This window comes from Lycorma delicatula, chromosome 12 (genome assembly GCF_047948215.1).
Source record: "Lycorma delicatula isolate Av1 chromosome 12, ASM4794821v1, whole genome shotgun sequence".
In the NCBI taxonomy this organism is placed as follows: domain Eukaryota; kingdom Metazoa; phylum Arthropoda; class Insecta; order Hemiptera; family Fulgoridae; genus Lycorma; species Lycorma delicatula.
This window is the reverse complement of record NC_134466.1, coordinates 67,812,258-67,835,600: the sequence shown is the minus strand read 5'-3', so window position 1 is coordinate 67,835,600 and position 23,343 is coordinate 67,812,258. Positions and strand designations below refer to the sequence as shown.

The 23,343-nt window shown below is 32.0% G+C and overlaps 2 protein-coding genes across 10 annotated transcripts in view; one reads left to right on the top strand and one right to left on the bottom strand.

Annotated features, from left to right (window-relative positions):
* Positions 1–3,052, top strand: part of LOC142332841 (facilitated trehalose transporter Tret1-like) — a 66,420-nt gene extending 63,368 nt beyond the window's left edge. For 2 of the 3 annotated variants that reach the window (XM_075379483.1, XM_075379484.1), the window contains one exon: positions 1,517–3,051. In XM_075379483.1, coding sequence (XP_075235598.1) covers positions 1,517–2,850 — 1,334 coding nt within the window. In that variant the 3' untranslated portion in view covers positions 2,851–3,051. Of the gene's footprint in view, positions 1–1,516 lie in introns of all 3 variants that reach the window. The other variant, XM_075379485.1, reaches the window with a different exon arrangement.
* LOC142332836 (EF-hand domain-containing family member C2-like) overlaps positions 1–23,343 on the bottom strand; it is a 367,638-nt gene that overhangs the window by 310,715 nt on the left and 33,580 nt on the right. For all 7 annotated transcript variants that reach the window (XM_075379467.1, XM_075379472.1, XM_075379468.1 and 4 more), the window contains 2 exons: positions 16,404–16,643; positions 9,875–10,109 (listed from right to left, as the gene is read on the bottom strand). In XM_075379467.1, coding sequence (XP_075235582.1) covers positions 9,875–10,109; positions 16,404–16,643 — 475 coding nt within the window. The remainder of the gene's footprint in view (positions 1–9,874; positions 10,110–16,403; positions 16,644–23,343) is intronic.

Below are 23,343 nucleotides of genomic sequence, written 5' to 3'. Positions count from 1 at the left end.
ATGGCAAGATTTTTTTTTCAATTACCACCCGTAAAAGTTTGTGTCAGACCTGATACGTACCAGAATATAGGATCAACTAAATTGAGAAGAAATAAAAATTTGAGGCTAACATGCATATAAAGCTTTTTTCTTAAGTTTCTAACCAGTCAATTTTGAAGCAGCCAATAAATTTTATGTCAATCTAGTTTATTTGTGAGCGAATCTGTGTTCAATGTATATAACTTTTTTGTGTGTATGTATATGTGTGTGTAGGAGGGGGCTGCTACTTTTCATATTCTTTCCTGTATTATGTATGATGGTCATTCAAAGTAACATCTATTCTAATTTACAACACTTTGTTTGATATATATCAAATACAAACATTGTGTCTACATACATTTTCATTTTTGTGGTTAACAGCTGAAATTGGATAAGCATTTTTCCCAACTGTAAACAAGTTTATCAAGTTCCTCAGTATATCAAGTTTCCATTAAATTCACATAAAAATGTTTTAATGTTCTCTTTACTTCCTCATTGTTGCAACATCAACAAGAATAATATTAATTTCTTTATTTTATATTATTTCTCAGTGTTGAATGAAACCTGTCTTCCAACACATGACTCATCAAAAGTTTATAATTAGCCATTAATGAGCATTTCATATTGATGATTACATAACCGATGTTCATAACATCTAGTCCATATGATTGTAATTAACCACACATCTCAGGAATGGTCGAACTGAGACTGTATAAGACTACACTTCATTTACACTCATACATATCATACTCATTCATCCTCTGAAGTATTATCAGAACAATAATTACCAGATGCTAAACAAGAAAAAGATAGTGGATGACATATTAGGGCATTAAGTTTTATGAATTTGGTAGTAGAGAGCTAATACTAGATCGTGGATACCAGTGTTCTTTTGGTGGTTGGGTTTCAATTAACCTCACATCTCAGGAATGGTTGAAGTGAGACTGTACAAGACTACACATCATTTACAATCATACATATCATCCTCTGAAGTATTATCTGAAAGGTAATTACCAGAGGCTAAACAGAAAAAAAAAGAATAAGTCCATACGATTGTAATAATGTATCATGCATCTTTCTAAGATTTGCTTTTAGGCCTATAAAAAAACAAATCATCAAAATATATTATTCTTCAATTTAATCTAACAAGGGTATATTCATTTTAACTGTGTCACTCTCTACTGAAAATTAAATTTTGTGTAAATCTTATTTGATGCAGGATAAATCATAATTTTCTCCACCATTTGGATGAGAAAGCTCAGTATTACAGAATAATAGGCTAATAAAGAATAATAGAATAGCAGGCGGAATAATAGGCCAATAATAGGCTAATTTGACACAGATGTTACTTTCTGAACATCTATCATAATATTAAATTTTTCTATTAAATTTCTTAGTAAATTTTATATAAAATAATAAAGTTAATTAGTTGTAATTGTATTATTTTAATGTCATACAAAAAAAAAATAATGTTTATTTTCTTTTATTTACACCACAGGTTCAATAACATTAGCTATAATGAATTCAGCGATCGATTGGTCAGCACCGGCCATACCAAAAATAAGGAATAATGAAACGCAATTAAAATTAACGGATTCAGAAATTTCTTGGATGGTATCATCATTATATATTGGTAATTTAATAGGACCGATACCGGCCGGTTACTTGATGGATTTATTTGGAAGAAAAACAACACTATTATATGCGTCGTTATTTCCAATAGTATCTTGGGTTACAATGTTAATAGCAAAATATCCCTATCAAGTATATTTTGCACGATTATTATTCGGAATAAAAATAGGTTTTATTTATACAATAGTACCAAATTACATAGCTGAAATATCAGAACCAAAGATACGCGGTTCGCTGAGCAGTTCTATGCAAATTATGTCAAATGTTGCCGCAATATATGAATATTCAATAGGACCGTATGTTAGTTACGAAATATTAATTTACGCTTCGTTATTAATACCGTTGGTGTTTGTACTAACATTTATATGGATGCCTGAATCACCTTATCATAGCGTAATGATTAACAAAGATAATAAAGCCAAAAAAACATTAACATGGTTACACTGTAATAAAAGCGAAGAAGAAATTGAAAAACAATTAACGATAATAAAATATTCTGTAAAAGAACAAATGAAATCTAAACCTACATTTAAAGTTTTAATATCTACAAAAGGTAATGTAAAAGCATTAATAATAGCGATACTTATTTCTATAGGTCAAAGATTAACCGGTATCGGTGCACTTATGGCATATTCATCGGTAACTATACCAGAAAATTCTATACCAAATTTTGCAAAAAATCAATGCGTCACACTTTTAGGGATAATTTGGTTTTTAACGTCCGTTTCATCAACATATATAGTGTATCGTCATAAACGAAGAACCTTATTAATTATATCGGGTATCGGATGCGGCTCGTCGACTTTATTGGCTAGTATTTGGTTTTTTGTTGAAGAAAAAACAACATACTCTGATTTCAGTGATAAAATACGATGGTTGCCGTATATATCGTTCATACTTCACGCCATATTTTACGCGATCGGTGTCGGACCGATCGGTGCATCACTGCGAGGTGAATTATTTCCAGCAAATATTAAAGGAAATGCATCGGCAATATGTTCAATTTCTTTAGCGATCACATCATTTATGATAACTAAATCGTATCTAATTGTCGCTAATTATTACGGAATGTATTTAAATTTTTTATTTTTTGGTTTATCTTGTTTTGCAATAGTTATATTCACTGAATTTTATGTCATTGAAACGTATGGAAAATCTTTACAAGAAATTCAAGATGAACTTAATGGATTACAAAAATAATTATTAATAAATAATGATATTATTTTGCAATTGCTATAAACAACACTGATCTAAATTTAAAAATTTGACTCTAAATACTTATTTACAAATTTTCACCAAAATAAGATATTTTATAAATTATTGACTTACATTTAGATAAAATAAATTTGTTCCTTTAAAACCTTCTTATGATCATTTATTATATGGATGATTCAGTAATAAAGAACTACTGCATACATGTTTGTCGTTTATTCCTCGTTACTAAGTATTAAATCATTAATGTTTTCAATAACAAAAGTATTTAAAAATATGAATTCTCAGAACCAAATAGCTCACTATTACCTCTTGCACGTACGGAGTATGTCTCTCATTCAACAACATTTTAAAATAACCTAGTTTTTTATTATTATCAATTTTTTTAACTGTCCTAAATATCACCCTTCTTAATATTTAAACATGAGTCCTCGATGAGATAGTGTACAACCCCAAACTTCCTAAACACTCCCTTCTTGAACTGATCATCTAGCTTCAATCAAATTTCTAGTGAGGGTTTAACAGTTCATTTAAGTATTGCTACAAAACCAATAACAAGATCAAAGATGCTATGCATTCAGGAATACGCGGCGTCCGTTTGGGCGCATAGGTTGGAAAGAAATCGAGCAGTTAGTCAAAATTTAAGGAGTGCCCAGCGCAGAGCCTTAGTTGTATGCAATGGTGTTTTTAAAACAACCTCTTACAAGACTACCACTGCATTGGAAAAGACTCTACCAATCGATTCAGTGGTGAAAGTTCGGGCGGCATAGTGGAAATTGCGAAGAGGCAGGGAGGCCGAGGTATTTGGAATGCGGTTTCGAGCTGGGTCTGTACCGGAGGAGAAGAATGATCTCAATGCACCGATTCTAAATAATTTTGAATAGATGCCCATCTCCGGCCTGCAGAAGAGGCTTTAGAGCCTCACGATGTAAGCATGGCAGCAAGAATGGCATGCCACGACTAAGGGAAGATCCTTGTATAGATTAATACAGGATCTGGGGGGATGGTATGCCTCTCCTTCGTTTTTAAGGGTAATGGGAGCCCGAGTGCTCTCAAACCATGTAAATTTAAACCAATATTTGTTTCGGTTCAACCTGAGAGCTGATGAGCTGTGCATCAGCGGGGAGGTCCAGTCGAACAAACACAAGATGTTCAACTGCCCAGCTCTTGGGGGTGGGGGGGGCAGAACTCAGACCACCCTGGAACTTAGAGGTCAAGGGGAAAATTGGTCACTCATAAGCGGCGAGTCAATGTGGCGAGAGCCGCATTGTCAGACCGTGTGGAGTTCCTTGAAGCGGTTGCCTTGTTCAACCGACATCAGTAGTTTACCTAAGGGAAAAGACTCGTACCGCGCTGGTGTTGAAAGCTAACCGAGAGATATGGCTGGCTACCAGCCAAATTAAGGATCCAAGCGCTTTAATGATGAGACAGGTATTTGCTGACATTCAGCAGCTTAGGCGTGGCTGTGAATTGCTGTCTCTGACGAGATAAATTAATTATTGATAATCATATATGTTTTAGTAGTTGACGGGGTGCACCTACCCATTTTAGTGATATATGACAAGTGGGCGGTGGGACACGAACGAGTAGTGTATGACCACGCTTATTCCGTTCACGCTTTTAGGTTAGCTCTAGGAGCTAGTTAGGACACTGGTCGCTAAACGGCTCAGTAGCCGTTTGTACAGACATTGGGTCTTATGCTTTAGGGCGACCGAATGGGGTGGCGGCGGGAGAAATGTCAAGCAAACCAATACCTTCAGAAATCCTGCACCTCTTTTCAAATTGCCTTTACTTTATGAAAATCCATATTAACAATTTGGAAAATAAAAACAAATTAATTTTTTTGATTTTCACTAAGTTTATTTAAAAAGAGACAGCTGTTTTGATTCAAATTTTTATAGACATATTACCATTGTACTGACTTACATAAACCATTTTTGTAGCCTATTTCAAAAACATCACAAATCCAAGGTTATATGATGTTTACAAAACTGTGTAATTGTATTTATTTGTCAGAGGAAGGTATTTTATATAAATCATTTTTTTAAATAAATCTGGTGAAAATCAAACTACATATTTCATTTTCATTTTCCAATTTACAATTTAGCCTTTCATTCGTGTGTTGACCATAAGTGATTTTTTCTCAAGCGTCAAAGCCAATGTACATTTCAAGAACTTTTAGATCTCAAGTCGGTCTTTCAGATCGGTTAAATAGATTTAACTTCACACTCGAGTATTTCAATCTTTTGATAATATAATGAAATATTTATTTTCACTATTCTACTGGTACAACAAACATACCGTATTTATCTGACTGTATTCATCCAACTCATGAACAGAGTTGGAAGCATTACAACTAATCGTTTGACCAACAACTATAATGTAATCTTTGATGATATTTAGTTACAAAGAACATAAAAGTAAAACTTTTAATCTGAATAGTAATAATGTTAATTCTTAAAGCAATAATAACTAATATTGCATGTCAGCAGGGATCTAAAAAGCAGTGATTATTATCAAACTGCAGTTTGTAAATCTTGGAAAATTAATGATACAGCATTACTAATTACGTTTTAAGCTAAGGACTCTACAAGTGAATTAAGAGTATTGGCAGTTTTTTTTTTTTTACTAATCAACTTATTCATGTAACATCAAATATAATTAAGCTAATAAATACATTAATACTAAGAGCAACATCTCAATCCCCTACAGAATTATCCCATATGGTTATTATGATAATTTAACCATAAAATTGGCTTGAACATATGATTACCATTACATTTTCTAAAATCAAGGATATTTTGGGGTTATCAATATTAGGAAGAGTTCTAAATTTTACAAATAAGATATTATTAATGAAGATATTTTCTTTTAAATCTTTCTTTAAGTTTATACTGCTTTTTCTTAAACCTGCATCTTTATCCACAATACATTTATTTTATTCTTCAGCCTAAAGGTTCATAAGCTACAAATGTTGATTCTGTTTAGATTCAAAACATAGGGAATATTATATTCTACGCTGAAATCCTATTGTTGATGAAAGCAATTAAGGATTTTACTGAAATATTTATTTTAAATATTAACATTTTAACCACACCGATATAACACAATGTTTGATAATACTAGAAGACCTACATTTACATGATGAATAATAAACTGTGTAGCTATTAAAATATTATAAGCAGATCTTATATTTACAGATAGATACATCCCTGGTCATAAACTACCAATATATATATATATATATATACATACAACTTAACCACCAAACGCGTAACAGAAAAACTAGGAAAAATTAATACCGATAGTAAATTTTCACGGAAAGTTTACACTTTTAAGTTTAAAGTTTTAAGTCCCATATCAACAAAAAAGAAATAAAAATGTAGAAAATATAAATCCTAACAACCACAAAAACTTGTTAACACAACTTTACTGCCAAATGGAATGATGTTTGTAAACATTGTTGCCAACTGCTACAACCCAAAATGTCTTTAATTAAAGCATCATCCTCACAAATGATCTGTTGGTTAACCATTTAATACGTTTGTTTAAATTTATAAATGTAATATTTTTCAAGAATACTCATTTTTTTATTGTTACAAATTTCCAAAACTTCTTAATTATTTGTATTCTCAGTAGACATGCCTCTCTTTCTGTTTCTGTAAGCATTGTGATGTTACATAATTTTTTTTTTTAAAGATTAAATTTTATTGCATTCATTACATTTAATTTTATACATCCCCTTAAATCCTATCCATTGATTTTTTTATTATTATTCCTTAATTAAAGGTATTTGCTTTGTTTCAAATAAATTTATGAGTTAGTTTGACATTTAAAGTTAATATGAAAAACAGAGCTCTGAAATAACAAACAAATGTTGTATTTTTCCCAAATAATAAACATGTTTTTCATTAGAAAATGGAAAAAATAAAAGTTTTCATTGAATGATGTATAGCAGGGCTTCTTAAACTGTGGGTCGCGACCCCCAGGGGGGTCGCGAGACTACTGAAAGGGGGTCGCAAAGATCTGATACTTTTCAATCATTATAAATAAAATTTTAAAATTAGTATACACACTACGTACAAATATAAATACAAATAAAAATCATACAAAATACTATTGTAGTTTTATTATAACTATTTTTTGAAAAAAGTGGCAATGCAAAACTGTTATGTAGGGCCTATAAATGAAAATATGGAAGTAGCATTTAAAATAATAAATACAACGCGCTCCTTGATTTTCAACTGAACGTTCGACATTGATGTCTGGCCGCCGGCGTCAGTGTTTGCAAGATAACTTAGTGATTATAAGTACCCAGACGCCGCGTCGCCTTACAGCTTACACATACAATACGGAAGCATAATCAAGCTAGGCTAGGCGAATCGGCATATTATTTTTATAAAAGAATAATAAAAAAAATTAAATGAAAGCTTCTGTTTCGGCGTCTTTGTGATACGGTGCCTTTGTGCGCTGCACACTTTGAACACGCCATGCGTCGGGGTAGATCTGATCGTAATTTGTTGTCATTGCACTGGTAAAGATTCGAGTGTAGTTATTTTTCTGTTTGTACTTCAGTTTGGACTCAGCTTTGTCTTCGTAGTGACATGTGTGTATTTACTGTGTAATTTTCAGTTGGTGTTTTTAATTATTACGTTAAAGTTCAACTACATTTTGTTTAATTATTTATTATTATTTAACCATCATGGATAAATGGCTAATTAAAATTCCAACTAATAAGTCTGCCACGCCGTCACAACCAAGTTGCAGTGCTTCAAATCCGACTTCTAGCAAAACAAAAAAAAGAAAATATGACGAATCATATTTGCAGTATGGCTTCACATGCTCTTCTCACAACAATGAAGAACAACCAGTGTGCTTAATTTGCAAAGAAGTTTTGGCTGCAGAAAGCATGAAACCGTCAAAACTGCAACGACATTTGAATACTAAACATGCAACGTTATCAAAAAAGCCAATAGAATATTTTGAGCGTCTTTTGCAAACATCAAATAAAGAAAAGAACACTTTGGAGAAGTATGTTACTTTGAATGATAAATATCTATTGCCATCGTATGAAGTTTCGTATTTGATAGCAAAAACGAAAAAGCCTTTTACTATTGGAGAGCAACTTTTACTACCTGCAGCTATAAGAATGTCTGAAATTGTTCATGGAAAACAGTATGCTGCTGAAATTAGTAAAATTCCATTATCAAATGACACTGTGTCCAAAAGAATTTCAGACATTAGCAATGATCAATTTCAACAGCTTCTTATGAGGCTTAAAGACAGCTCAAAGTTTGCAATACAACTGGACGAGTCGACAGACATTTCAAAAATGGCACAGTTGTTACTTTTTGTAAGATATATTTATGAGGGAAGCATTCATGAAGATATACTGTTTTGTCGTCCTCTGGAAGGTCATACTCGTAGAAAAGATATATATAAAAAAGTAAATGAGTTTTTTGAAAAAGAAGGATTAAATTGGAAAAATTGTGTTGGTGTGTGCACGGACGGTGCTGCAGCAATGACCGGACAAGATCTTGGTTTTACAGCATTTGTTAAAGCTGGAAATGATCATATTACATTTACACATTGTATGATTCACCGAGAGGCACTTGTTGTTAAAAAAATTGCACCAGAATTAAACACTGTGTTTTTTGATGCAGTCAAAATCATTAACTTTATTAAAAGTCGAGCACTTAATAGTCGATTGTTTAAAAATTTGTGCATTGATATGGATTCGGATTATACAAGTTTATTGTTACATGCTGAAGTTAGGTGGCTATCAAAAGGTCGAAGTTTGAAACGATTATTAACTTTAAAAGATGAAGTTCTTATATTTCTAACAGAGCAAAATTCTAATTTGGCCGATTATTTTCAAGATAATTTATTGCTTCTCAAGCTATGCTATTTGGCAGATATTTTTGATAAAATCAATGATATGAATTTATCAATGCAGGGAGTCTGCGTTAATATGTTTATGTTAAAAAATAAACTTGAGGCCTTTGTTAAAAAAATTCTTATATGGAAGAACAGAGTGGAAAGTGGATCGCTCGAAATGTTTCCATTTACTGACGAGTATATAATTAGTAACAATATTTCAAAAAAAGATACTCCTATAACAAAAATTATAGTTATCATTTGAAGGATATGGAAGTTTACATGCATAGGTATTTTCCCAATGATATCGATACACAACAATGGATTTGCAATCCATTTTCAATTGAAATGGAAGAAATTAATTTTTTAAACTTAAAAGCACAAGAAGAATTTGCCGAATTAACAAGTGATACTACCTTGCGACTTAGATTTTCTCAAGTGCCTGTGCATGAATTTTGGATAGAAATCAAATCAGAATATCCCCTACTATCGGAAATGGCAATGAACAAATTACTGCCATTTTGTATAACATATTTATGTGAATCAGCCTTTTCCACATTAACTTACATAAAATCAAAATACCGTTCAACTTTAATAAACGTTGAAAATTTATTACGATCTGCACTAACTCAAATTGAGCCTAGATTTAATTATTTGTGTAAAAATAAACAATCACATCCGTCACATTAATATTGTTTGATGTTAATAATATGTTTTTATTAAAAAAATTGTTACAAAAGTTTATTTTTTTCTATTGAATAAATATATATATAGTTTTATGTCATTCTATTTATTGTGTTTTATTACGACCGATATCCCGTCAACGTTTCCAATTATATATATGTGAAATGAATGGGTACGTATTCTTTAATCCTTATTTTATTTACATTGTAAAATAGTGCGATATTACATCTACATCTACGGTTAATATATATTTCATTATATGGAGGAGGGGGTCGTTTAAAATTTCCTAAGCTTGAAGGGGGTCGCTATATAAAAAAGTTTAAGAAGCCCTGATGTATAGTATATACATATATGTATTTGATTATACATATAATAAAATGATTCAAAGTCAACAGTAAATATACAATTACTACATATATAAAAATATTTTAAGTATTAAAGATAGACTTACCGATGCCATATTTAATTCGATAATATTCTTTGGTGAACTGATCACAATCTATCAGCACAACTTTTCTGCCATAAACGTAAATAACAGCACCGATCATTAAATCAGAATCCAAGTAAAACTCATTTTTTTTACCTTTCAAGGGACCTTTTGGATCAGCTAATACTCTTTCTGGTCCAAACACATTTAACAAAGTAATAGCATCTTCGGCCCCAGGTCCTGGTAAACCTTTGAATTCCTGCAACACATTTAAAAAACCAATAGAAAATAAATTACACATGCATATCAGTTAGTGTAATTTAGTTTTATGAGTTAATAATAGGTAGTTAATAATAATTGTAAAATAGGATGAAAAAAGATTATGGAGGTAGAAGAATTTTATTATTTGGAAAGTAGAATTACTAAAGACGCTTAATAGTACAGGCGAAATGAGCCTTCAGTCAGAAATATAATTTGTTTACATCAAAAATTAATTTAAACATCAGGAAAAGATTTTACAGACAGTACAAAAGAAGATACAGACAGTAGTTGAAGATTCCATTTACTTACATAAATATGGTAAATATATTTTTTTATTACACAGCACAAAATAAGGCACTTATAAGGAGTGGCGTAACTCATAAAATTTCTTGATTGATTAATTTCAAACTAGCAGAAGTACCTGCTGGTGGTGGTCATGTACTTCTATCAGTCACAGAAGCTGAAAATGTTATTCCTAGAAAAAATGTTTAAGACCATAAATACAAAATATAATTTTTATAATGTGCAAAAGCAATTAAAATATTGTTAGAAGGGGAGTATCCTCCCCATCTTATTAGCATTTAATACTATTCTAACTTTTCAAATTTTATATTAAAACTTTCCCGAAGAAACATTCTTCTTATTATCGTTACTGTTCTCTCTGTTATTCTTTTCTAACAAAATTGTATGTCTTAACTTCTACATATGCTACATCTGCTAAGTTAATATAATTTATTTATCTCACATTTTGGCAGTTTTATGTTATAAATATTTTTTCTGCAATTATTAAATATTAAGTTTTTACGCCATTTTGGGGGTCTTTTTTACAAAAATTGATATTTATATATTTTATGAATTTTTAGTAAAAATTAATTAGTGCTTTTGAACCAACTTGAGAGCTTACACCATTATTGCAAAATTTTAATTTTTGTGGACATTTTGGGGTGAATTTGACACGTTGGGGATGACACACTTTCGTTTGTAAATGCTGATAGACCGAAGAAAACGTTATTTGGAATCCGTCTTCCAAAATGTCTCTCCTGACAATCACGTCGAGCTTCAGAATTTCCGTTGCCAAAATTATATCAGGATATTCCTAGTTAGAAAATTGAAACTGTATTTTTACATAACAATACTGAAACACTACATTTCCTTTATCTGTATAATAATTTATGGTAATAGGTTGGTGTTTCAAACGAAATACACAATTTTAATTACTGACCAGCTGTTAGTATTGCCAACCTACACAATAAAAGTTTTTTAAAATATGTCTTCAGTTTTTCCTGTTTAGCCTCCGGGAATTACTTTAATTACTTCAGAGGATGATATGTGTGATTGTAAGTGAAGTGTAGTCTTGTACAATCTCAGATCGACCATTTCTGAGATGTGTGGAAACACATCTATTTCTAAATATGTCTAAAGTAACATACATTTCAACTTACATGTTTACGTACTTATTTCGTTTTACCTGTATAAATTATTGAATATTGCAGCTAAGATATTATTTTATAAATTCTGTATTTTTTTAAAAAATATTTTCGGTAAATAGAGTTTTTTTAAAAAAGAATATTTATTAAGATTAAAGAGAGAAGAGATTTAAGATTAAAGAGGAGAATAATAAGATTTTCTGTCTGCTTTTCGTCTGTTTTGCTTCAATAAAAACTAATTTTTAAACCTTTTATTTACTTGTTGTTGGCTGTATTTATATTCATTTTCTCCGAATTAAATTCTCTACAACTTTTGTTACTAAATCTTCCGCATTTATTAATCATTCAACAAAGCTATTGTAATAAACACCTAAAAAACTTGTTTTTCGACACCGAATTTTGTGTTTTACGTCGATAACTTAAAAACTATTAGAGTTACAGTTCTGCGACCTGTTTTACACTACTTTCCATCTCTAATTATGTAAGAAACCACCAACTTTACTACTTAATTTGGGTCTCAAAAATTACAGTAGGGTGCTTTTTTATTACAAGAGGTGAAATCCGGGCGAAATCTTTCGGTAGCCCTAACTCGAAAACAAAGCCGTTTCCAGAATCTTTATCATTATTTTCACCGCACAACATGTTCTGAAAGTTTCTCCATTTCTTTATGCGACACTGTATTTAATAGATATAATCTACAATACTAGGTGTATAAAAAATAATATCAGGGTTTTAATTTGTTACAACGTCTGTCTGAAGAGATGTTCAGCGTTGATTTCTGGGTAGAATCAAAAAACAAGGATAGTTTTAGTGTTGCACACATGGCCCTACCTTAATTCCCTAACTTTCCGCTTGACATCATCACTAGCAAAGATGGCGGCTCCTGAACAAAAAGCCTTTGTGTTTTGCAGGTTAAATGTGAACTTACAGTTACAGTTTGACGTACGTTCTATGAAAGTTTAATTGTTATCTTCCAAGTTAAAATAACATTTATTGATAGCAAAAGAGTTTGAAACAATTGGTTGTTTGTATTATGTATGACCGAGCGTGTAAGAAAATGTTGAACGTGTCGTGGAGACTTTCCTGCATAAACCTAAAAAATCTCTTAGGAAGGCCAGCCGGAGGTGATGACAGTGTGAAAATGTTTTAAGGAAACGCTTACATATGCGTCCATATCATTCACACCTGTTACAGGCTGTGAAGCCTGTTTGACTACGATGGTATACTGCAGGCGTGGCCAACAGGTTTTGCCTCCAAGCCGAATTGGAAAGAAAAGTTTTTTCACGGGCCGAACGTAATAAAATTTTAAAATGTTCGATACAAAAACTATGTTTATGAATAAATGTAAAACGAATTACAAAAAAAACTAATATGACGTGTTTAGGTTTTTTTTAAATTTTCGTATTTTCCATTATTCAATTGCTTTATAAAAAAAGCAAACACTGAAAAACTTTTCGCGGGATACTAAATTCTTTACGTGGACCGTATGTTGTACTGGCTTCACGATCAAAATGTTGCAACATAATATGACGACTTTCTTGATCATATTGTGTTAGTAATGATCCAAAAAACGTGAAATCCGTACTTTCAAACAATAATGAAAAATACTGTATTGTATAATTACTGAAAATTAAGTTTGGCTAAATTTTGGGTTCTGAAACGATGGTTACTTACTCTCCACAGATCTGACTGAATGGTTTCTTAGTTTAGCAGAATATTTATTTCACTGATGGCCGAAGTCCCCCTTGTATGAACCTATACCAGCTCATTCTTGATTCTAATTAGAAGAAAAACAATTTGTTGAAGTATATTTTTGGGATGATCAGTGCAGTATAGTTGATCAGTAATGTGCTGCTCCCATTCTGGATAAACTACCCCTATCTCCTGATGAATTGTATGTAGAATAACCACCCACAATCTGAGGGATCTTGCAGTAGTACTCCTTTGAATGTGTTTGTCTAATTTCACAGTGGGCAGATAATTCCTTCCTACCATAAAACCTTTTCCTCTTAATCTTGCTTTCTTCTTTTCAAACTTATCTGTGGATTTTGGCAAAACATCCTTGGATTTATTTCCAAGCCTGTGAGACCTGTCCAGTTACTGTATTTACGTGTTTTTGTGAGGAAGTGGTTCTGTCCATAGAGCTATCCAAGAAACACAGTGTCTAATCGATGTGCTATACAAAATCCCAATCCAGGGCTTGCTTATGTGCTCCTAATCTAAACACATACTAAAAATTGTAAATTTCATCTCATAAATACTTAACATTTCCGCTAACATCTCAGGAAGTAGCATCCAGATAACTGAAGGAAGTAAAGGCCAACAACAGCCTTCTTCAGGATATAATCCAGATAAGCTACAAAATACTTTGACATGTCATGATTTTTACAAATTTTTACTCCTATAAATTTTATAAATGACCATGATATGGCAGTCAATGTCATTTAAAATGAAAACCACATTTTAAACGCCACCATTAATTTTTCAACTGCAGCAATTTTTTTTTTTCATTTAACCAATTTGTATGTTCTATAATAACTTGAAAATATTATTGTAATTATAATATTTTATGTTATATAGACCATTAATTTACATTACTGGTACTCATATTTAACCCAAGCAAATATACAGTATCCTCCATAACTAACCACTTCTTGCTAGCAAACTAGATTGTAGATATACTTATTTTGTAGGTAAATCTTTTTTTGACAAAATAGTACAAAGTAATATAAATTTATGTTTCATTGCAGGCTATCATGAATAGTAAACTTTATCAATAAAAGTTATGACAACTGAGACATTCCTAATTCATGTAGAGGCTGGTGCAACATTTAAAAATGTCAGAAAATTTTACCAGAGTAAGTGATCTGAAAATACCGAAACCTGGAAAATAAAAATGAAGTAATAGGCAAATCTGAATCCTGTTTAATATGACAATACATTTTACACCATTTCTCAAGGATACATTAAAAATACGGCTGAAGAAAAAATAAAGAGTACCCTTTATTCACAAAGCATCTTTATTGCACAACCAGAACTGGTATTCCTTAAGATAAGGAATTTGATACAAATGCACTTGAAAGCCTGTTAAAATCTTACGTGGGAAGGTCAATGCCACTGCACCAGGAAAATGGTGAACTGACTTGCTGATACATGTTTGTTAATAAATTTCAGCAGCTGACAAATTAATGTTAACAATAAGTAATATGGAGTCTCATAGCATAAAAAAGCTTACATTTTTCAAACATATTATTCACTGTACAATGGTGTACATTTTGTGTACAATAATTTATATGTACAAACAAGAAACATACAAAAATAAGAACTTACAAAAGAATCAGAATTTACCCAACCAACTTCTGATTATTTTTAACAGAAAAAAATTAGCTAAGTAGGTAGATAAAATCAAACCTTGTCTTACTATTAAAAATGGTTCCTTGTTGTTTGTTCTACGTAGAATTTACAAAGTCGTGGCAGTTTAGTTCATATATTCCTCAGGTATTTGTTTGTGCAGCTCACTATATTTCTGATCTAAACTATTGACAATTCTTTTATGTAATTTATGCATCATATATTTTTAACTCTAAAAATGACTAACCATATATTACCCAAAATCTTTCTTATTCAAAAATTAGTTAACTTCACTTCACCCTTTACTTCAGTAAACCATGATTTTATTACTTAATTGTGGACAAGGGTTATTTTCCATAGTTCATTTCTGATAAAATAAGTAGAAAAAATTTATAAAAAATAAATCAGAGATAAGTCATCACTATAATCCATATTTATATAGTGCAAGTGAAAAATTGCCAGTAATTTAAGATCTAGCTAACCAACCATCTGATATCCTTTTTCTTTAGTAATGCTAAAACAACAGTAGATGAAGTATAGAACCTGTAAATGTCACCTTCACCTAAGACAAATCATGCTAATGCATGGAATGATTTCTCTTTTGTAACCAAAATGACCGCTGGATCCTAAAACAGTTGTGATATTTACATTTGAGTGAATGCATATTTATTCAAATGAAATGTAAAAAAATTCAAATGGACACTATGAATAAAAAAATTATGATTATAGCATTTTGGACCACAAGGACATTATTCTGACAAAATTCGTGGAGTCTGAAACCTAAATTATATCAAATTTATTCTGAAATGCTAAAGAAGCTTCAAAGTAGAAAAAACAAACAGCACAATTTGCTCACAAAGAGCCTTGTTCTTCAGGAAGACAAAATTCCACAAATCTAATAAAGGCTCAACTGGAGCAATTGGCTTAAGTGTAAGATTATCAATCACCTTCCAGCTGCCTAATCTTGATGCAAAGTGATATAACAATCTCTTTGTCAAGAAGAAAATTTTGACTCAGATCTTTGGCTGTGATGGAACTCAGAAGATCTACAGATCTCAGTAGCTACCACACAACATTTTGAAATATATGAGGAACTCATATAGTTAACAACGAGGCTGGGAATCCAAGCATTAGAGTTCTTCCACAAGAGTCTGCAGAAGCTGATATTGCAATATAATGTGCGTCAAATGTCTGCAACAACTTGGCAGAGAAGTAACATATATAAGTTACATATGTAATAAAACCTCTTTTGCTACTTTTTTATGTTTCCATCAGAAATATGTAGGCGTGCACAAATGAAAGCTACTTAAATCAATTAATCCAACTACATAAATTTATGTTAAAAATATAAGTTAAATTGGTTGTGATTTAATGTCACATGGTACTCATGTATGAAAAACAATAAAAAAAAAACCTTTCATTAGATATATAATTAAAATCTACACACCATTAAAAAGTGTATTTACAATTCTTTTTTCATTAACTGATTATGTTAAAGGGAAAAAAATTCACACCTTAGGTAATTTGGCACGATGAATTAATAAAAAATTATTGTCTTTATCAGTTACATCTTTAACTTCAATTGTATTATCAGCAAGATAAAATCGAACTTGTAAAAGATGAAGTTCACCACAGTGTGTTTCTCTGTCATCCCAATATGCTGAGAAAGATAAAACTTTACGATCCATTTCTATAAATTTACTGAAGTCAGGTTTTTTTATCGCAGGTTTTCTTGGTAGTGTCTCCAGCTTCATCTGAAAAAAGTAACAAAATGTTATGCTTTACTTGCATAAGATAAAAAACTTAATAAAAATTTGAAACAATTTCCACAGTTAAACTACAATTTTTTTTTATGTAAATAAAAATATATAAATTGCAATTTCTTTTATCTTTAAAATATTAAAATCATACAACAAACTTTTTATCAAAAAGATATCTCAGACTCTTTTAAAACCAAAAAATTTACAATTACATATGTTTTTATTTAATGAGAAAAAATAATTACAATAACCAATATCAAACAGAAATAAACAGATTGCATTCTCGGTTAACCTCTTTACACTATTTTTTTATTTAAGCGGGCATTACTGACTAATAAGTGCTACATTCATTTTGCTTTTCAAAAAGATTCAGTTTGAAATATACTTACCATCTAAAAAAAAAAAAAAAACAATTTGGACTAATAAGATGAATAACAGTTTATAAATAATAATAGATTATTAATGTGGAAAAAGGTTATTTTAGTGTAAATTTCAAATTTGTAAAATGTAATATTACAGATATAGATCATGATTTTACCTCACCAGTTGTAATAATATTGTATATAATACAAGAATAGGAAAGTAACAAATTGTGCCAAAAAATAACCTCTCCACATTTTTATATTTAAGGACCTTGAGATGACAAATAAAAAATAGATAAATGAAATTCTGTTCATACATATGCGCACACACATACTCATGCACATGCACGCACACCCACACCCAATAATGCAAGACATAGATTCATTAACTACTCCAATGGTATTTCTATTTTTACAAAAACCATAGCATTTAACTACTCCAATGGTATTTCTATTTTTACAAAAACCATACTACTGGCTATTAGACACTGGCTATTATTAGGTAATGGTATATTCTCAAAGTGACCAACTATTCCAACTGATTACTCTTTCAAATATGTTATAAATTGACAAAAAAATAATATGGGGCAATAATTGTTAAATTCTAAAGAATCATTCTTTTTAAAAATTTTAATAATTTTATTATATGTATAATAATACAGAAAAACTACGGTTTTAAATGAGATGTTTATTAGATTTTTCCCTGGGCACAAAATGACATGCCATTGTTAGTGCCCAGACACAATATTACTATCGTAAGCAAGTAAAAATTAACTTAAAAATTTAACTGATTTAAAATGCCTATTCCATATGCCAACAGCAAAAACAACAATAAAAAACCAATATCAAAAATCTAACTTAAAACAACAAAACTGCTATCTTGCACATGCCAAACAGATAAAAACTGAAGAAACAAATTATAATAACAACCAAATATTTGAATATAGATGCATTGCCTAAAGAAATAGTCGTTGGATATCACAGTCTTATCGTTTCCTAAAATATTTTAGATGTTAGCCCCAAATTTAAATTTCCGCAATGCCACATAACAGTCCACAAGTATTTGGTGTATCATCAGTTGTCAGTTGCAGCGAACACAAACAGATGCATTGGTCCGAGTCATGAGATATCCATGAGCGAGTCTAGTGTGCCCTATTTGCAAACTGCAAATAATAACTTCCCTTATCAGTTTTTCCTGGATGAGGAGCCCCATGGTGACACATTGTCTTAACTAAACAAAGTTTATTATTGATAGTAGCACGCCATTCACTTTGCCACTCACCACAAACCACCTTCTTCAGAAAACAGCTAAGATCATCAGAAAAAACACGATCGGTGTAAGAAGGCTGAAAACAAGGCTCTTTTGCCGCACACTCATTGCCTGAAATTCCAATATGACTGGGAAAACAACAGAAGCTCACAAAATGTATTATTATGTTGCGTCATTTCATAAATAACAGACTGTATATCAGGAAGTGTCTGGAGTACGTCACTAATCGCCTGCAAGGCACTCAGACAATCTGAGCAGACAAATACATGTCAGAATGTCAGGCTAAGTACATTTATGGCTTTATCAATAGCAAACAACTTCATGTCAAAAACACTGGCATTGCTGGAAAGGTCAAATATGTAACTATGTTCTTTTACCAACCACAAAAGCAGAACCAACAGAGTTATCATGTTTAGAGCTGTTTGTATAACCAATAGCATCTGGATTCAAGCTATTTACAATATTGTAGAATAATTTTTCTTATAAGATAACCAGAGTAATTTATTTTTTATGACATCGACAAAGACTACAGCAATAATTTACTAGAGAAGGCCGCCAAGGGAGTAATAATGTTGAGTAACAGGAGAAACTGGAGAGGTAATTGTAGACTTAGAGATAAGAAAAAATGATGAGCTCTGATGCCAAACGGGGTAGTAGATCTTGGCCGTTCCTGATATTGATTAAGATATTGTTTGAAGAACACCAGTCAAAAGTCAGATGATTTGGTTGCGCTTTAGTGCAGGCTACGTAGGAACAGATAATCTATATATCAGTGATCCACTGTCCACTAGTAGAGTTACCACAAGGCTTGAACAAAACGCAATAGCAAGAAAAACCTACTGTATTAAATGAGGTGTTTATTAAGAAAGTGATAGGACTTCTTCCTCCTCTATGAATCATGAGACCTTGCCGTTGGTGAGGGGGCTTGAGTGCTCAGGGATACAGAGTAGCTGGACCGAAGGTGCAACCATATCGGAGAGGTATCTGTTGACAGCCAGACTAAGGAATGATTCCTGAAAGAGGGCAGCAGCTCTTTCAGTAGTTGTTAGGGGCGTGAGTCAGGACGACTTAAACGGCCGTATCAACATCACTCAGTCCTCTGAGTACTGCGCAGCTGAAAGCAATGGAAAACTACAGCTGCTTTTTTTCCAAGAAAATGTGGCTCTCTGCATTTTCACATAGCAATAAAATATTCCGGAGGTAAAATAGTCCCCCGTTCGGATCTCCGGGTGGGGACTACTAAGGAAGGGGTCACCAGAAAATTAAAAAATAACATTCTACGAGTCGGAGCGTGGAATGTTAGAAGCTTGAAAAAGGTTGGTAGGCTAGAAAATTTAAAAAGGGAAATGGGTAGGACAAATGTGGATATAGTAGGAATTAGTGAGGTTCGGTGGGAAGAAGAAGGCGACTTTTGGTCAGGTGATTTTAGAGTAATTAACTCAGCGTCAAATAATGGGCAGGCAGGAGTAGGTTTCGTGATGAACAAGAAGATAGGGAGGAGAGTGGAGTATTTCAAAACGCATAGCGATAGAATCATTGTAATAAGGATAAAATCAAAACCTAAACCGACAACGATTGTTAACGTCTATATGCCTACAAGCGCCCATGATGATGATGAGGTAGAGTGTGTATACGAAGAGATTGATGAAGCAATTAAACACGTAAAAGGAGATGAAAATTTAATAATAGTTGGAGATTGGAATGCAAGCATTGGAAAAGCCAAGGAAGGAAATATAGTGGGTGAATACGGGCTGGGCAAAAGGAATGAAAGAGGGGACCGACTTATAGAATTTTGCACAAAGTATAATTTAGTAATTGCCAACACCCAATTTAAAAATCATAATAGAAGAATATACACTTGGAAAAAGCCAGGCGATACTGGAAGGTATCAGATAGATTATATCATGGTAAGCAAAGATTTAGAAATCAACTCGTTGACTGCAAAACTTACCCTGGAGCAGACATTGATAGCGACCATAATTTGGTGATAATGAAATGTAGATTGGGGTTTAAAAACCTGAAGAAAAGGTGTCAGATGAATCGGTGGAATTTAGAGAAGCTTGAGGAAGAGGAGGTAAAGAAGATTTTTGAGGAGAACATCGCAAGAGGTCTGAGTAAAAAAGATAAGGTAGAAAATGTAGAAGAAGAATGGGAAAATGTTAAAAAGGAAATTCTTAAATCAGCAGAAGCAAACTTAGGCGGAATAAAGAGAACCGGTAGAAAACCTTGGGTTTCAGAAGATATATTGCAGCTGATGGATGAACGTAGAAAATATAAGAATGCTAGTGATGAAGAAAGTAAAAGGAACTATCGGAAATTAAGAAATGCTATAAACAGGAAGTGCAAACTGGTGAAAGAAGAGTGGATTAAAGAAAAGTGTTCAGAAGTGGAAAGAGAAATGAACATTGGTAAAATAGATGGAGCATACAGGAAAGTTAAGGAAAATTTTGGGGTACATAAATTAAAATCTAATAATGTGTTAAACATAGATGGTACACCAATATATAATACGAAAGGTAAAGTCGATAGATGGGTGGAATATATTGAAGAGTTATATGGAGGAAATGAATTAGAAAATGGTGTTATAGAGGAAGAAGAGGAAGTTGAAGAGGATGAAATGGGAGAAACAATACTGAGATCTGAATTTAAGAGAGCATTAAAAGATTTAAATGGCAGAAAGGCTCCTGGAATAGACGGAATACCTGTAGAATTACTGCGCAGTGCAGGTGAGGAAGCGATTGATAGATTATACAAACTGGTGTGTAATATTTATGAAAATGGGGAATTTCCATCAGACTTCAAAAAAAGTGTTATAGTTATGATACCAAAGAAAGCAGGGGCAGATAAATGTGAAGAATACAGAACAATTAGTTTAATTAGTCATGCATCAAAAATCTTAACTAGAATTTTATACAGAAGAATTGAGAGGAGAGTGGAAGAAGTGTTAGGAGAAGACCAATTTGGTTTCAGGAAAAGTATAGGGACAAGGGAAGCAATTTTAGGCCTCAGATTAATAGTAGAAGGAAGATTAAAGAAAAACAAACCGACATACTTGGCGTTTATAGACCTAGAAAAGGCTTTTGATAACGTAGACTGGAATAAAATGTTCAGCATTTTAAAAAAATTAGGGTTCAAATACAGAGATAGAAGAACAATTGCTAACATGTACAGGAACCAAACAGCAACAATAACAATTGAAGAACATAAAAAAGAAGCCCTAATAAGAAAGGGAGTTCGACAAGGATGTTCCCTATCTCCGTTACTTTTTAATCTTTACATGGAACTAGCAGTTAATGATGTTAAAGAACAATTTAGATTCGGAGTAACAGTACAAGGTGAAAAGATAAAGATGCTACGATTTGCTGATGATATAGTAATTCTAGCCGAGAGTAAAAAGGATTTAGAAGAAACAATGAACGGCATAGATGAAGTCCTACGCAAGAACTATCGCATGAAAATAAACAAGAACAAAACAAAAGTAATGAAATGTAGTAGAAATAACAAAGATGGACCGCTGAATGTGAAAATAGGAGGAGAAAAGATTATGGAGGTAGAAGAATTTTGTTGTTTGGGAAGTAAAATTACTAAAGATGGACGAAGCAGGAGCGATATAAAATGCCGAATAGCACAAGCTAAACGAGCCTTCAGTATGAAATATAATTTGTTTACATCAAAAATTAATTTAAATGTCAGGAAAAGATTTTTGAAAGTGTATGTTTGGAGTGTCGCTTTATATGGAAGTGAAACTTGGACAATCGGAGTATCTGAGAAGAAAAGATTAGAAGCTTTTGAAATGTGGTGCTATAGGAGAATGTTAAAAATCAGATGGGTGGATAAAGTGACAAATGAAGAGGTATTGCGGCAAATAGATGAAGAAAGAAGCGTTTGGAAAAATATAGTTAAAAGAAGAGACAGACTTATAGGCCACATACTAAGGCATCCTGGAATAGTCACTTTAATATTGGAAGGACAGGTAGAAGGAAAAAATTGTGTAGGCAGGCCACATTTGGAGTATGTAAAACAAATTGTTGGGGATGTAGGATGTAGAGGGTATACTGAAATGAAACGACTAGCACTAGATAGGGAATCTTGGAGAGCTGCATCAAACCAGTCAAATGACTGAAGACAAAAAAAAAAAAAAGGACTTCTTGTGAATTTAGCACATCTTATTATAAGAAATCGAGGAATATCATTATTGTCAAGAACCATCAATGAGCTTATGTGAAAACACTTCAGATTCAGAGACCAGTTTGAAAGAAGCTAGCAGTTCCTTTTTTTTATACTTTGGAAATGCAAGATCAGTTATATCTTTAGGTTGCAAAGTTGTAAATGGGTGTAAAAATTTTATTAAGTTCCTACAAATTCTCATTAAGATTTTTATCCGATAGCAGTAGTTGAGAAATGTTATTGCTCTTTCCAGGCAAGATGGTTAATATCCTTCACAAATCTGAGGAAGCTTTAGCCGTGTTACTAGAGTCAGTCATCCTGTGACCATAATACAACTCTTTTTAGCAGTACAAATATACATTTTTAACATTTTTTTATATGACTGTAAATAATTTATGAAGGAAGGATTGTTGTTAGATTTACACAATTTATATATTTCTCTTTTCTTATTACAAGAATTACCTACTCCAGTTTGATCCAAACTTTATCACCTTTACCACTAGTTCCAATAACTAATTTAGTTTACCTTTACCGCTAAGAGGAAACAATATTAAAATAATATTTAAATGTTGTTAAAAAATACAAAATAAAATTTTAACATCATTCATTTTCTCTTATAAATCAAATAAAAAGTTCCAGTTCTCCTTCTATATATGAATTGAAAAACTTCTTGTTTTAAACATTCATATTGCTCTATGTAATTATATACTGTTTTAAAACTATGTATAAGAGAATTTTGGCTTCTGATGGGAGGTTGACAGACCATTGGTGTGCTATAAAGTTTGGAGTCAGATCAGTTTGGATGTGAACAGGAATTACATCTAAAATTATTTGCTGGGAAAGGTTAGAAACACCATTGCAGACTGTTGTTCTCTTTTCTTATTTTGCCGAAGTA